General features: G+C 38.6%; 1 protein-coding gene across 1 annotated transcript; it reads right to left on the bottom strand.

The window, feature by feature from the left end:
• Nucleotides 1-181: 181 nt before the first annotated feature.
• rab3aa (RAB3A, member RAS oncogene family, a) lies at nucleotides 182-13,160 on the bottom strand. Its single transcript, XM_033981827.2, has 5 exons — nucleotides 13,053-13,160; nucleotides 8,728-8,952; nucleotides 5,890-6,008; nucleotides 4,861-4,985; nucleotides 182-4,562 (listed from the first exon to the last, which is right to left on the bottom strand). The coding sequence occupies exons 2-5, from the start codon at nucleotides 8,950-8,952 to the stop codon at nucleotides 4,372-4,374; spliced, it is 660 nt and encodes a 219-aa protein (XP_033837718.1). The 5' UTR covers nucleotides 13,053-13,160; the 3' UTR covers nucleotides 182-4,371.
• Between the last annotated feature and the right edge of the window lie 3,211 nt (nucleotides 13,161-16,371).

The following is a 16,371-nucleotide window of genomic DNA, read 5'->3' as shown; positions in this document are numbered from 1 at the left end:
ACACAAGCCATGAAGGTAAAAACAGACCACATTTGGTTTTAAAGTTGCACTGCTGTAGCTTCACTGAATACCCCATTGTCTAATAATGCAAAGCTGTAAAAATTACCAGCAAGTTATAATAATATTAAAACAATAAAAACTGATGCTGTATTAGATGTGACAAGAATGACAGTGGATCAGAACAGTTTCCAGCTGTTAGTTTTATTCTTTGATATAATCCTTATTTTTTAAACAAATATTCAGCATTTCAGAATTACAGCACATTTCACACAATTTAACTAACACCCAGCAGGGGGCAGAAATTACTATTTACACTGAAAGGGATGGACAATTCACAGCTGTAGCAAAAACGCAATAAAAACCCAAATAATAAAAACGACCAAACGAAAACAAAAACATAGAAATCAAGCATCAAGTGTTCAGAGGAGGTCAAAAGTGTTCAGAGTAGGTCAAACGCTTTCCCCTTTGCTACACCTGGGCTCTGCTCGTCTTTGGTCTTCCGGTGACAGTCTGTGCCATGGATACTCGGTGTGGAGAGGGACAGGCGTCTGCAACCATTAACAGCAAAAGAGCCACATTGGCCCATTTCAAACCACATAAAAGTCAGAAAAAGTTGCAAGTATTTCAATGCAAGGGGCGAGACAAACTGATTAAAATTAAGGTAAAAGAAGTATGTCAAGTGTTTGCTGTCAAGTAAATATAGCATTTTGTATCTATAAATGTGGATTTATTGCAAGTTTCAGGGAACCCAGGAAACTTTAAAGTAAATGATGTAGTTTCCTGCGTTCTGGTGCATTTAATGTGTAATTATAACCCAGCAACTTAAACATAATCTTTATTCTCACCAAATTAACATTATAGTAAAATCAGAGTTACTTTTTATGACTTTAGACACAGTTTTGTTGTTGTTCTAAATAAAGTAAATACCCTCTGGTGCTACAAACACTGTAGACTTTTTATTCCAGTGGCACCACAGACTCTAAGGAGCCGCATGTGGCTCCTCTTGAGACAATGGTTGCAGACTCCTGGGCTATTGCTCTGGAAGAAGAACAGTCTGCTCTGCTTTATGACGTCACGTGGCTCATATCAAAAGACAAACAAAACCTCCGCGCTGCTCGTGATACGATACGAGACACTGGAATGTACAGCGCTGTAAACACGATACTTTTAAAGCCTTGATACTACTGAATCTGAACGCCACATTCAAAAAAAAAAAGCTCTGAAATGTACAGTGCAATGGAGCAAGAATACTGCTAAATAAATAGTACAAAATAAATAGCTGTGAATCATGAGAAGCAAAATCCCTCCCCTGTTCATATTTTGAACTGAAAAGCAAAAGTTCAATCAAAATCGTAACATAAGGGTTTCCATGGGGTGAATCCAATGACATTTACACACTAATGATCACATACAGTTACAGTTTATTATAAATACATTGTTAAATAAATATGTTCTTTATAATGCTCGAATATAACTTCACGCATGGAAACCCGACTACTGTCATGCCTTATCCACACAGAAACAGTCACTCGCGCCAAATATATTTCTATTATATATGCTTTCAAAAGTTTACATTAAATCTCATAATTTTATATCTGGACTTATAAAAAAGGAACGTAAAAGAATGCCGAATGTTAAAGCAGTAGTTCAACAGATTTTCTCAATGTTTTTGTCTAGGAGAATGGAGCAGTGACCACCAACCTCCTGGTTCCAGAAGCGAATTTCCCATTCATTTGTCCCATAGACTTTGATTTAAAAACGTAAAGTTTGAAACCTCAGGCAGAATCAGCTATGTATTAACTAATGACCACAAAACCTATAATCTTATGTAAAATCTCGCAGAATCTTGCATTATAAACGTGCTTTTTGGACTTAAAACAACTATGTTATGGACATTAGTAAGCACATAGCAGGTTAGCCTTCATGATACCTTTGAATTCTTAATATACGAGTTTTTTGTATATGAAAAAAAAAAAAAAAAAAAAAATCAATGGAAAATTAATTTGGGAATCAGAACAGATTTGGAGGTGGGCAAGACTGTTGAGTTCCATTCCACTAATTTAGACTAGTTAGAGATGGACAGAGGTACAGTACGCACTAAGTAAGTTTCTATAAACATTAAAATGGTCAAGAGATAATTCCCTGTTAACATGAAAACCCTTTATAACATGTATGCTGATTATCAATGGTTTTAATTGATAAATTTAATTGATACATACATGTGCCATTTCTCTCCTTCCTTTCCTCCATCCTCAAATGTCTTCTTGCCTGCCTTCTTTTTGTTTTTTTGCTTTTTTCCTCTCTGCCCAAATCTAAGCAACACAAAGCAATTTAGACAAGCACACCTTGATTAGTGTTGTCATGATACTAAATTTAAAATGCTTTCTTTAGACAATAGAATGTGATTTTCAACATTAAATAGTACTTTGTTTCATATTCCCATGTGGCATTATATCTGTGTGATCCCTCAATCGTCCATGTAAGTTCCACAGTGGTCCATGTGTGTATACTAATCTATGTGTCTTATACTTGTTCTGATACAGCTCAAGATCATTCTAAAGATACTCAGGAAAGATTCATTTCTGTCCTGTGAATGTGACATTTGTAGTATTGATACCTGATCAAATGAGCATCTAGTATCTAACTTTCAATACTTTTGATAACCCCACTAGGTACTAGGTTAGCAACGAATCTAAACAGATGTTTCAGTGAAAACTACATCACATAAGTCGCCCTCACTCTACAATGATCGGCCGGACCTCTGTCCATCTTCACAGACTCTTATATGCAGAATTTTACCTGCGTTATCTCGACTCTTGCCATTGAAAGCAAAATCTAACTTTGACCCAGACTTCGACAACACCAGGAAAGACAGGTCACATGATCAAAAACCACAAAATGATAAAAACAGCATAGCGATGAACACTTAAAAGTGCACTGCGCAACTTTTCTGGTTTAGGTTACACTACTGCCTGGGTTAGGGTTACTAGGAATGTTCCACATTGCGGCATAAACTTAGCCATCAATTATTGATTCAATTACATGTTTTTTCATTGCTTAAAAATACATTCAAAGACATGTCTATCACAGAATTTTCAGCAGTTGCCATGGTGACACAATTCACACATTAGCAAACACTGTCAAAAAACATACAAAAGGGCTTTAAGTGACACATTTTCAGGAGCCTGTGATTAATACGAGTGTTTCTGGTCCTGTTTAGGTGTCTGATTTTCAACAAAAAAGGTGAGAGTGACTAACTGAAAACCTGTTGGCTAATGCTAGCTAGCTTGTGACTATAAGATATTTGAGAGGGACTTGTTTAACAGCACAAATTAGCTACCTGTGGTAGTTTGAACTAAGTTCTTTATGGTCAGATTGTGTTAAAATGAAGCTCAGATTAAAGTCTAACTTGAGTAAAAAAGCTTCAGACAGGCAATGCCTACAGTTAGCATCACAACCCCAGGGAATGTTGATGACATTAGCTGTAAAGTATCCACAACATTCTTCATGGAGACAAGCAGGCAGCTGACCCTCTACCAGAAAAGTTACGCAATGCCTCTTTAAAATGGTGGGTGCCCCGACATGTTTTGTTGTGCCCATGGCCCTCGGCACAGTACAGCGTAGTGTTTGAGTCAGGCGGATTTCTTGGACACAGTCAAACCAGGGGAAAGTGGACAGGAGATGTAGCAGCTTGTGTGTTTGTCATGGCAGTGTTTCAATATGTGTCTCTGTGTGCGAGGGGACAAGGAGGTCTGCAGTGGATAGAGATTTTATTTTTTATTTTTTCAGGACTTTTGATCCGTCAATAAATGTATTTAGTTCTGAATTGTTAATTGCTATGGCCACGGTCCTACTTTTTAATCACTGTCAACAATTGATAGAAAAGTGGTTACCGAGTAGTGCAGTAGTCCTTTGGTCGTTTTGTCGATTTATCAGTCGATATTGTCCTACTAGCGACTGATCATTTTATTTACATTATAAGAATAAGACAAACAGCAAAAAGGAGAAGTGAGTGAGTTAGCTGAAGATTTGGTACTACATTTGGTAAAACAGATTAAACTCATGATTTACAAGTTTAGTCTGTCTTCATATAAATACAGTTGACATTCCTAGTACTTTTTTCTGCATGAATAGTAGTTTTTGCATGAACTCCCGTGCAGGTGTAGTCTTGTGAGGGCTGTCAGATACATAGAGATGTGGAATAATTTGGAGTGTTCCCTTTTTAGTTGAACAACTGAGCAGCAGGACAAGTCTTCGACGACCAAGAATTTCTTTACTTGACTACAGCCCCGTTACTTAGTGCAGATTTTCTTTGTCCACTGCAGACCTCGGTACAATAGAATGTGTTGTGTAGTGAGAGTGGGACTTGGCCTAACAAGCACAGTCCTGATGGGATCTCTGCGGCTGCTCGTTGAGTTGGGGCCCCTGTTTGGCCCCTGTCACTGTCGGGTCATTGTTGTCCAGGCTCTCGGACATCCTCTCACAGATGATATCCACCAGACGCTCAAACGTCTGCTTCACGTTGATGTTGTCCTTAGCGCTGGCCTCGAAGAACTCAAAACCTGCACAGGAAAGGCAGATGAAGAATGGTGCTCGTAATAAACAGCATATTGTCTAAGGCTGTAACAATAACTGAAATAGTGTGATACAGCAACAGTTAAAAACCAGAGGGAACTACATAGACTACCTGAAGATATAACAGTTATTAAGCACTTTTAAATCGGAATTATTTTGATTATGACAGAACCCAAGTCTTGTCAAGGCATTTTAAAAGGAAAATGTGTCATACACAACTTATGATGTTTTTACTTTTGAAAAATAGTTTTAGGACAGTCTTGTATCAGTTGTGTGCTCACTCACCGAGCTGATCTGACAGCTGCCGGCCCCTGTCTGCTGCCACCACCCTCTCGTCTTCCATGTCACATTTGTTCCCCACCAACAAAACCTGTGCGTTGTCCCACGAGTATGTCTTTATCTGAGTCGACCTGAGGAGTAGAGATGGGTGATATATTGGTTCCAGTGTGAGTATTGTTTGATGTTGGTACAGATTCTTGATACCAATATTCAATACCAATATTTATACAAAGTCCTCTGTGCGTCCTTTTTGAACAGACTGATAAGTCAAAATGGAAATAGAACTGAGTTATATGGCTGTATGTGACACAAACATCCCAGATCAATACATTTTGCTATTATTTTTACGTAAGTCTGTTTGTGATCGTTACTTTAAATGAAGATACATTTGTGGGCTTCGCTAAGGGTTTGAAAAGCAAGATATTGGCATTCGCAATTCGCAAATATCGGTTATCAGCCACAGCAGCAAGCAAAATATTAGATATCGGGATGGGCTCTGAAAATATTGAGGAGAAACACAATCACATTACATTCTGCATAGGCCTGTCACAGTAATAACAGTATTGACATATCGTTCAATGAATTGCAGATGGAACAATATATTTTGGGGCTCACCCTATATCGTGTGCAAAGGGTTTTTTTTTGCATTTTTTTGGGTAATCCAGTAGGGATGCACTAGTCCGATACTGATATCTGATATTATGTATATGTTTTATTGTCTGTCTACATGTCCAAAGTTCAAAATGCTCTGAACCACCTAATTGTAAATATTCTCAATTTAGAAGCTTTCCATCACCATATTTCAATTATTATTTAGTTAAAAATATGTTTTAAAAATCTAAATGTACAATAAAAATTCATCGCTGACTAGTCACTTATTAAAATAATTGTTTGTTGCCGCCCTAAATGTAGCCTAACATTTTCCCCTTGCCACTATTTTTAAATTCCATTCGCCGATTACTTCACTTGTAGCAATACAGAGCAGTTAACCAGTCTGCAATGGGAGTACTGAAGTTAAGTGTAGTGTGTTCTCACCAGTCCTGCACAGCGTTGAAGGAGTCCTCATTGGTGATGTCGTACATGAGGATGAATCCCATAGCTCCTCTGTAGTAGGCTGTGGTGATAGTCCTGTACCGCTCCTGTCCCGCCGTGTCCTGCAAACACACTACACGTTACATCTAAAGTATAGAAAATCAGAAACTAGATACTCATTTGAGCAGGTATCAATACAAAAAAAAGTCACATTCACAGGGCATAACCTTTGCTGAATAGCTTTAGAATGATCTTGAGCTGCATCAGAACAAGTATAAGACACATAGACTACTGTAAATTCCGGACTATAGGACGCTACTTTTTTCCCCACGCTTTGAACCCTGCGACCTATACAGTGGTGCGGTAAATTTATAGATTTCTATTGGCTAACGGCTACCCGGGGTACTCTCTAGCAGTAAACGCAAAAGTGAGACAGACGTGGGGAAAGATTATGCACTGAAGAATACACAAGTTATGATTTTGAACTGTCATTTTGCCCATCATGCACACACCCTCAACATGGAAAACACACTAAGAAATGCAAATGATGCAGCTTTTAAGTTAAAGGCTGATCGATCTGACATCAAAGAAGGAAACAGAGCAACTACACGTAAGCTTGGCAATAATGAACTGGTGGTGCGACATTGGAGGCAGCAGTGGGAAGAACTTAGTCAATGTAAAAAGACGACAAAAGCTTTCAGAGGAAATAAAAGCAGATGGGCCCGTGTTGGTGCCGTTTTATTTTCTAAACCTGCAGGTATGTTCATCCCGTGCTGATGGCGTGTTGGTGCTGTACTGCTGATTTTCAGGCACAGTTTGAAAAAAGCATGTCTTAAATTACATTTAAAAAAACAAAACAAAACTGTGTGCCGTCTTTCTGTGTAAATATCTCATGATGCAACATAAAAAACTGCAAATTATATTCAGGTGCAGCCTATATATGTACAAAATGTATTTTCTTTTAAAATTTAGTAATTTTAGTAATTCTGAAATTTACAGTAGTATACGTCCATGGACCACTATAGAACCAACCTGGTCCACTGAGGGATTACACAGATATGAGGCCACATGGTAATTGATAGTTTGCAACTGATGTCATCAACACAGTGATGCTAACTGTAGGCACTGCTCTGTCAGAGGCTCTAGTAGGCTTTGAACTAAATGTTTATTTTAACACACACGATTGAAAGTTTAGTTTTAGTTCAGTTGGAACTACAAACGTTGAGCTGATTTGTGCTGTTAAACAAGTCTTTCAAGCATAAAATGACCCGCGCTAACTAGCATTAACCAACAGTTTTTCAGATAGTCACTCTCACTTTTTTTGTTGAAAATCAAACACCTAAACAAGACCATTAACATATATTGTATTGATCACAGGCTTCTGAAAATATGCAGTTACCATGTCACCATGGTAACTGGTGAACATTCTACCATACAGATGCATATAAAACACCCCATCAATAGGTGTGTCCGGATCACACATTTTGAAGTGAGATATTTTGCTGAATAAAATATGAAATGAACAAATAAAATTGAAAATGAACAATAATATTGAAACATATTTATGCCACTGACGCAACAACCCCAAAGCATGATTACTTAAAAAACACTATTATAAAAACTTGAGCCCGATAGAATTAGCCAGGAAGGCCATTTTTCATCTGTAGTCTCGTGATAGATGTTAATGTCAGCCTAAAACCAAAAAAAGGATAAAATGTGACATTATTCAATAGGCAAGTATTGGCAACATTTACAATACAAGACTCTCATTTGTTGAATTATTGTGACAGGCCTAGTCTCTTATTAGTCACACTCCTGCAGAGCTCAGGGTCAGTCCAACACAAGAGGCCACAGCTGGAGACAATCACACAGCCTCATGAGCTCATCTCCACACACACTGCCCCGGGGGAGAGGAGGAGGAGGAGGAGAATGAGAAGGAAGAGTAGTAGGGGGAGAAAGAAGACAAGGAGGTGGTGGGGAGGTGAAGGAGGATGAGGGCACTTGCAGGCAAAATGAAAACTCTTGTAAAGTCGTGGAAATGTGTCACTGTTACAGTAAGCACTGAGTCAATACAGTTGGCAGAACAAGACATTGAACAACCATATAATTGTTTCCTTATTTGGGAAAAACAAAAGTGGGTGTTTGTCTGGTTGTTATAAATTACTGTTCATATCTCAAAGCAAGGGAGTGGAAAGTCATTTTGAAATAAACTAAAATATCTGCACAGTTGTTCGTGTGAAAGTTAAAGCACCAGTGCTACATGAGTGAAGGGTACTCATTTAACCAGGGCCCAAATCAGGAAGAGACCCTTAAAATCTGTGCATTTTTCATAGAGAATATGTAGTTTGGGCCCACCAATACACACTTTTGTGCTACACCCCTGGAGAGTACCGTTGTCACATTTTGTGCAATCTGAATGTTCTATTGGCAGCAAAATGTTTTACTTCCTGGTTGGACATGGGCAGAAACAGTCCCCCAAACATCATGTTAAGCATGTACAAGAATCACAAGTGGGGTAGGACTCAGTTATGTTTACCTGTTTAACCAATTAAATGGTACTTTTCAGAGTACTTTTTTAGCTGCATACTTGTACTCCTACCGAGTAATATTTTTAATGAAGTAACAGTACTCTTACTTAAGTAAAGGTTTTGGTTATTTAGTAATTAGTAATTCTTGGCCCACTACTTTGTACTTCTAGAGTAATATATTGAAGTAATGCAACTCTTACTTGAGAAAAATTTTTGGCTACTCTACCACCTCTGGCAAGAACTATCAAGTGCTTTTGCATATTTTCCAACAGCACCCCCTGTAAATGACATGCTCGGTGTTGGTGCGACTCACCCAGATCTGTAGCTTGATTCTCTTGTCATTGCGGTAGATGGTTTTGACCTTGAAGTCAATGCCGACAGTGGAGACGAAGGCTGGAGTGAACGAGTCGTCCGCGTACCGGAACAGGAAGGAGGTTTTCCCAACGCTGCTGTTCCCGATGATCAGGATCTTAAACATATAGTCGAAGTTCTGATCTGAGGACTCCTTCTGTCCATATGTGGCATTGGCTGACGCCATCTGAGAAGCACCAAAGGAATACAGTTATCAGAGAGTGATACTGCAATTAATGTGGAAGAATGTTTAGGAGTCACTATGGTGATATGATGCACACATTAGCAAACACTGTCAAAAAAGTTGGAAGTTTGAAAAGTTAATAAAAAATACAAAATACAAAATTTATTTAAACAACACATTTTCAGGAGCCTGTGATCAATACGAGCGTTCATGGTTCTGTTTAGGCGTTTTACTTTTAACAAAAAAATATAAGAGTGACTAACACATCAGCTCACCTGTTTTATTTCTAGTTAAGTCAGTTCTTTCTGTTCAAATTGTGTTAAAATAAAACTCAGATTAATGTCTAATAAGCCTCAGACAAAGCAGTGCCTATAGTTAGCATAACCCCACCCAGGGAATGTTGATGATGTCAGCGGCAAAATATCAATAAGGATGGAGTAGGAGGTCTTTGGTTGATTAATGGATTAATGGGTGGTGTCTTAGTGCACTCAAATCTGCATTAGTCGGCTAATCACTTTGAATTTATATGTAAAAAGGCAGATCATGATTCAATTTTGATCTGTCTTTATATAAAAACTTTGTATATTACCATTTTCTACATAAAGAGTTGCATTTTCTACATAAAGAGCGCAGTTTGAGTCAGATACATAGAAGTTGGTAATAGTTTTGAGAGCTTTTGTCACGCCCCCTTTTAGTCAACTAATTGCTTGGCAGCACATGTCTTTAGTTGACCAAGAATTTCTACAACTACAGCCTTACAACTAATACATTTATTGTCACGTTTATACAATCACCATGGTAACGGGGTGATGGTGATCCTGTTTCATCTGCTTACAGTGTGATGCCTTCACAGGGCTCTCTAGGAAACTGTGTGCGTGAAAGTGCATTGCCCCATCTGTGCTGCCAACACTCTCCAATGTAATCAAATTATTTGGTTACACCAAGTTAGGGTTGTAAAAAGTATTGAAAATCAGATACTAATTGATATCAAAACTTGTATTCACAGGACAGAAATGAACCTTTCCTGAATACCTTTAGAATGATCTTGAGCCGTATCAGAAAAAGTATAAGAAACAAACTAGTATACACCCACGGACCACTATGGAACCTCCGTGGACGACTGAGGGATTACACGAATATAAGGCCATGGTAATATAAAAGAAAGTACTAGGAGTCTAAACTTTAGTGTCGTGACAAATCCTTATGTTTCAAGCAGATAATAAACTTTAAATCAGACCTATAGCGCTTGTGTCTGCTATATAGTTATAATCTATGACACACCAGGATCATTATGTTATAATTTGCACTTCAGGATTAGACAACCACGGTACCCAATGGGAGCTGATGTCACCGTAAACAACATCACAACAAAGAGCCGTGTAGCTGTCAGCCCCTTCGATGGATAGCTGCACAAGTAAATAAAATTGGAGAATGAAGTAAGTACAGAGAAATGGGCATATGCCGGTCACAATGCAAATAGGGATTGATCGGCAAAATGACGTCTTGAAAATAAGCAATTAAAGATCGCTCAAACATGCACAAATGACTCCAAATACAACTTCAAGAAAGTAAATGTGAAGGGGAAACAACTATAAAATAGTTAAAAGCTCTGAAAAGTGTATTTTGCATGATTTAAAGTACAAACTGAACTGGATTGTCAAGCAGACAGTGGATTTTATTGTGCCAAATAGGGCTGAATGATTTGGGAAAGAATAAGATTATGATTTTTCTGACAAGCATTTACTGTTTTGATCATATAATTCAGTTAAAGGTTTACATTTTAAACATGTCCAGAAAAATTCATAAAAACACAGAAATATGAACTGGCAAACTAATTCAAGAATCACATTTCAGAACACGTTTGTACACATCTTCACTGCAGATTATTATGATTACTCAAGGCAAAACTGCAACTTTGTGATTTGCTAATTGTGTCTATTCAAACTGCAATTTCAGTTTGATTGCTATTATCTTGCAGGCCTAGTTTCAAGGCTCAATCACCCACAACAATATAAACAATGTGCAATATGTTTCATTTGCAAATAACTCTGACGGAAGAGAGAATTTGTACACGCTGTCATTGTACCACTGCCTTCTAGAAACAGCTAAAAATAAGCTCATTCACTACAGGCTTACTGCATGTTCATAAAGCCTGATTAAACTGGATGCTAATGACAAACGACTGTCACTATACAAACAGAGGGACAGGTGCTCAGTGCATTGACCACTGGATCTATCCACCATTGATTTTGGATCAATGAGACCCCTTATTGTTATTAATGAGCCTGGTTAAAGCGTTGTAGCCATGGCAACGGAGACCCCTCCCCTTCCACCCCAACGGTAAACAAACTCCTCTCACACAGCGCCTGGATGGAAACAGCGTTATTTATTTCAGTCTAAGGTTGTCGAAAGAACCAAAAATCAGACATTAATCGATACCAAAACTAGTATTGAAATTACATACTCATTTAAGCAGGTATTACTAAAAAAGTCACATTCAGAGGACAGAAATGAACCTTTTTGGATAGCTTTAGAATGATCAGAACAAGTATAAGACACATGGACTAGTATACACACATGGACCACTATGGAACCTACCTGGATTACACAGATATAAGGCCACATGGGAATATAAGAAACTACTACCATTTAATATTGAAAATCACATCCTATTTTAGTTTTTCTTTTCATTATTGTTATCATTGTGATATCGGAAAACTGTATTGAGTTTTGAGTCTATTCTTTAGCATCGAAATCAGATGATTAGACTGTAATTTATTAGGAGAATAATCTCAGGTCTCCAACGCTGTTGTTTGGCCCAGAGCTTGTGTCAACATGACCAGCCTGTTTTGTGTCCTGTGACCGCCCACCCCCCAGGTCCAGGAGCACATTCCTCATTCATTTTCCCCATAGACTTACACAAAGAACAAAATAAATAAATGTAAGGCTCAGAGCTAATCAGCTCTGTGGTAAATAACGACCATAAGAAAGACCTATGATTTCAGTTAAAATCTGTTATTAAAGCATGTTTAAACAGAGCTGCGTTAAGGATATGAGATAGCACGTAGCTGGATAGCCTCCGTGATGCCTTTAAACGCTTAATATTTGAGTTTTTCGAAAAGCCTATGGGAAAAATGTCGGACACTGACGAGCTCCATAAGCGCAGGAGGAGGCAGGAGGAGGCAGGAGGAGGCAGGAGGAGGCAGGAGGAGGCAGGAGGAGGCAGGAGGAGGCAGGAGGAGGCAGGAGGAGGCAGGAGGAGGCAGGAGGAGGCAGGAGGAGGCAGGAGGAGGCAGGAGGAGGCAGGAGGAGGCAGGAGGAGGCAGGAGGAGGCAGGAGGAGGCAGGAGGAGGCAGGAGGAGGGGACGGAAGTAGCGGGGCTTAGGCGCTTTAAGCACCAGCCGGCTGACCATATGGCTGCCCCGACCGCCCTGCTACGGAGGCCCCGGGGGAATCAGGGCTAATATAGAGGCTATGCAGATCACATCACAACACAACATTCAATAATATTTAGAGCGGCAATATTATAGTGTCAATGGTGATTAATGACATTTCCTAAACAACACGGACACTGCAGACACACGCACATTTATCATTGACACAGATGAACTGAACCTTTCTCTCCTTAAATAACATGTTTCTGAGTCCCTGTGTTTAGCAGATTGAGCATAACCTCTATTGTAGTATCAGTGGACAGTCTTATTGCAGGACACAAGCTAAACTCAGCCCGTAACGTGTCAGGAGCCGTTAGGTGAGGGACAGAGGCTCCGCGAGCTGTTTCTAGGTGGATTCGTTGAATCCACCGAGAAACCGATTAAAAAATGTAAAATGCCAACATAACAATGCGTATATTATAAAATAATTCGCTGAAAACTGACAGAATTACGTTTGTATCTGTTCATCAGCGCTAGCACAGCATATCTGCATTAAAGTGTTATCAGGAGCTCCTAGCTAAGCATCCCGGCTATGTCAAATGAAGGTTACTCTTCCTCATTTACGTCTCAAAGTTTATTCTAAATAAAAATCTAAAGAAGACAAACTCCACGCCCGCTGTCGGACTGCGCGCACACCCCGGGATGAGGCTCTATAAAGGCTGTACTTACCGTGAGATGAGTGTTTGCTCCTCCGCGTCGCTAGCCCAGAGCTTTGCACCTGCAGTAGCTCCTCTGCGTCTTGATTGACAGCTGCGACGTAAACCATAGGGTAGTGACGTAGTGACGCAGGTAGGGTGACGGGCAAGAGAACGGGCCAATCAGAACACAGCTCCCGCCTCCTCTTGATGTTTCCCCATCAATGTCTGTGGCGTGGACCTACTATTATGATTCTCATCTTATCTTATCGTTAGCAAAGAAAAATTCAACTCTGTCAACTAGAAAAAAGTTTACAGTGAAGACGTGTGGCTGCTCGTCCAAGCGTCTTCTTCAGCTCTGGTCAGATTACTGGTGGACACAGCCCTGAAGGCAGGAGTTAACCACAACTAAACTAACACACCTGTTTGTTCACAGTTTCTGTTTGTTGACCAGGTCTATTGAACTACACTAAGTGTGAACTATGCCTGAGTCATACTTTATATAATCATTCAGGACCCTAATGGATGCTCTCACACTTATTAGCATACTGGCTTTTGCTGTTGTTTTTATTGTCTGAGGATGGAGTTACAAATAGGAGACAAATCATGTCTAAGGACCCTATTCTTGTTCAAAAATGGATTGTTGTTCCTAACAAAAATTGCCCCTTATTACTATATTTTTTACATCTTAAATTTACTTCAATTTCCTGTAAACAAGAATAATAAAATAAAGTGGATTTTCAAAACGGTAACTCTTAAGTAATTCTTATATTAATGAATAAACTATTACTTCCCACTCGGTTACTTTTTATGAATACACATTTTAATGTAAAACTAAACAAACAGTGAGTGTATTGTGTGTATAGTGAATGTGTTGCTTAGTTACATGTAAATGTTCATCAATATGCACATTTACATTTTATTAATTTGTAAAGAGACAACCCTTTACAAATAAATAAAATAAGAAGAAAATAAGAAATAAAAAGCAGACGTGACTGAGGCGTGAAGAGTTTCCACCTTTATTGGCAAAGGCATACAGTCAGAGAGGGTAGACGCTGTACTTGAGATTGTCAATGGTGCAAGAGTCAGACTGCAGAACTTGCATTAAGAAACCTCTGAGAAAACCAAATATAGAGCCAATGTGGAGACAATAGAGCCAACAGAGACTAAAGAGCCAACATGGCAACTCCGGGCTAGTCCTGGGCATTGTAGTCCTGTCTCATTTCTCTTTCCTTGCTTCCTCCTCCTTGATTCCTCCCCTTGATTCTGCAGGAAATGGGTGAGGAAACGCAGTCATAGAGGAAACACAGTGAGCGGCAGAGGAGAGAGGGGGGAGAGAAGAGAGAGGAGAGAGGCAGGAGGAGAGAGGAGACACATTGAGGAGAAAGGAGTGGAGGGGAGCAGAGGAGCTGAAAAACGGAAGAACGATATAAATATACTGTATAAAATGTATTTATAAGCAGCTACTTGATAGACTGCCAGAATATCTCACTTGTTTGTTGAACTTTGATACAGAAACTTTTAATACAAGCTCTCATGATTGTCTATGCTTTCAGTTATTTTACTTCCCAAAATTGGAATACATTTCAAGGACATGCAAAACTGGATACATTGGTGCCACTAATGCACTTTAATAATCTGGTGATAAACTTTTATAATCACATCTTCTCCTGTTTTTAATGTTTTAAATGGACCTATGCAGTTATTTGTTTTGTTTGTTTTTGTTTGTATTGTTCTGTATTTTAACAGAGCACTCATGAAAAACAGTCTGGTTCTCTCAATGGGCTCTCCCTGTATAAATAAAGATAAATCAAATGAAACAACGAGAAGCGAGGAAAGAGAAATGAGATGCAGTCCATGAGTTTACAACAGCGAGGTAACCACAATCAGCTTCCTCACAGACCAAACGTCATGAAGTAAATAATGGAACATAAAAGCGGTCGACAGTGCTTTGTAATGGTAGTAGTTAGTCCTTTTTAATGTCAAAGGCATCCCGGAGTTTACAGAGGAATTCAGCATCTTAAACCAGCTCGGAAAAAGTGAAATAAATAAAATAAGGCGGTAACGTCTTTTCACACAATAAAATGCAATGTACTGTCTCCAATATTAAAGCAGACCTATTCTGCAAAATCAACTTTTCAGAGCTTTTAACCATGTTATAGTTGTTTCCTCTTCTCATTCACCCACCTGAAGTTGTATTTGGAGTGATTCGTGCATTTTTGAATAATTTTTAATCGATAATTTTCAAAACACCTCGGTGTCATAAATTATAAATATAAAGCAGACATAAGCACAATAGGTCTTCTTTAACACGTCCGCATGTTGAGTGAGCAACAATCAGCCATAACAAAAGAATGTGAAAGGGAAGTGCCATAAATACTAGCTTATCGGAACAAACATTTACTTGGAATTGGAAGAGACTTTTTGGAAACTTAGTGACAGAAGATGAATTTCTTAATATCCATATTGTTGTAGTGTTGATAGCAAAAATAAGTAATTGTAAAATATATGGACAACCCTTTGTTTATTCAGTTATGTGGTATTTTGTTAAAGTGCATGTGATAGGTTAGACTACTCTTTTCGCTGAAACATTATCATGTCTAGTTTTTGCTGGTTTTAAAATGTTGATAAAGTTTATAATTTTACTTCTGGTTGGACACAGACAGCAAAGATGACATGCATAGAGGTAACTTCATAACTGTTACCCAGGCCACTATAATGTTTACAAGGGCCAACACCTTTATTTAGCTAACATTACCATTTCTTTAATTAAATGAAAGTTTAAACTGTCAGAAAAATGCCTTCCTTGTGTGGAAATTGGCCCTGAATTTCTGTATGGAGTTTTCCGTTGATGACATAGGGAGAGGGATTCTGTTTTAGAGCTCAGCTCTACTTCCTGTGTTTTGTTCTTTTTTTCCACACACACACACACACACACACACACACACACACACACACACACACACACTTGACTGATGTGAAACCATGATAAATATTTACCACAGGTACTATGCCACCAAACCCAGTCATAATTAGAAAAATGTTAAAACCTGGCATATGCACTTTAAGTAATATTTGAAAAAAAAATCACAACTGTTGAACTTGGGAGAGATTGCTAGATCACTTAAACATGCATGGATAACATTTAAAACCTCTTCAGGCATGTTTTTGATGAAGGAACAACATTATAACAAGATAGAAAGCTCAAGAAATCAATTTTGCATAATACCCCCTCTTTAAGATACTATATCAACAGTGAAAATGCTAGCTTACATAGAACCCAATATGAAATTATGGCTGATAGCTGACCACATCACATGTTGGACTCACAGGCAGTGTCATGCATTCACCAC

Source organism: Periophthalmus magnuspinnatus, chromosome 17 (genome assembly GCF_009829125.3).
Source record: "Periophthalmus magnuspinnatus isolate fPerMag1 chromosome 17, fPerMag1.2.pri, whole genome shotgun sequence".
NCBI classification, from domain to species: domain Eukaryota; kingdom Metazoa; phylum Chordata; class Actinopteri; order Gobiiformes; family Gobiidae; genus Periophthalmus; species Periophthalmus magnuspinnatus.
This window is presented reverse-complemented; position numbering and strand designations above follow the sequence as displayed.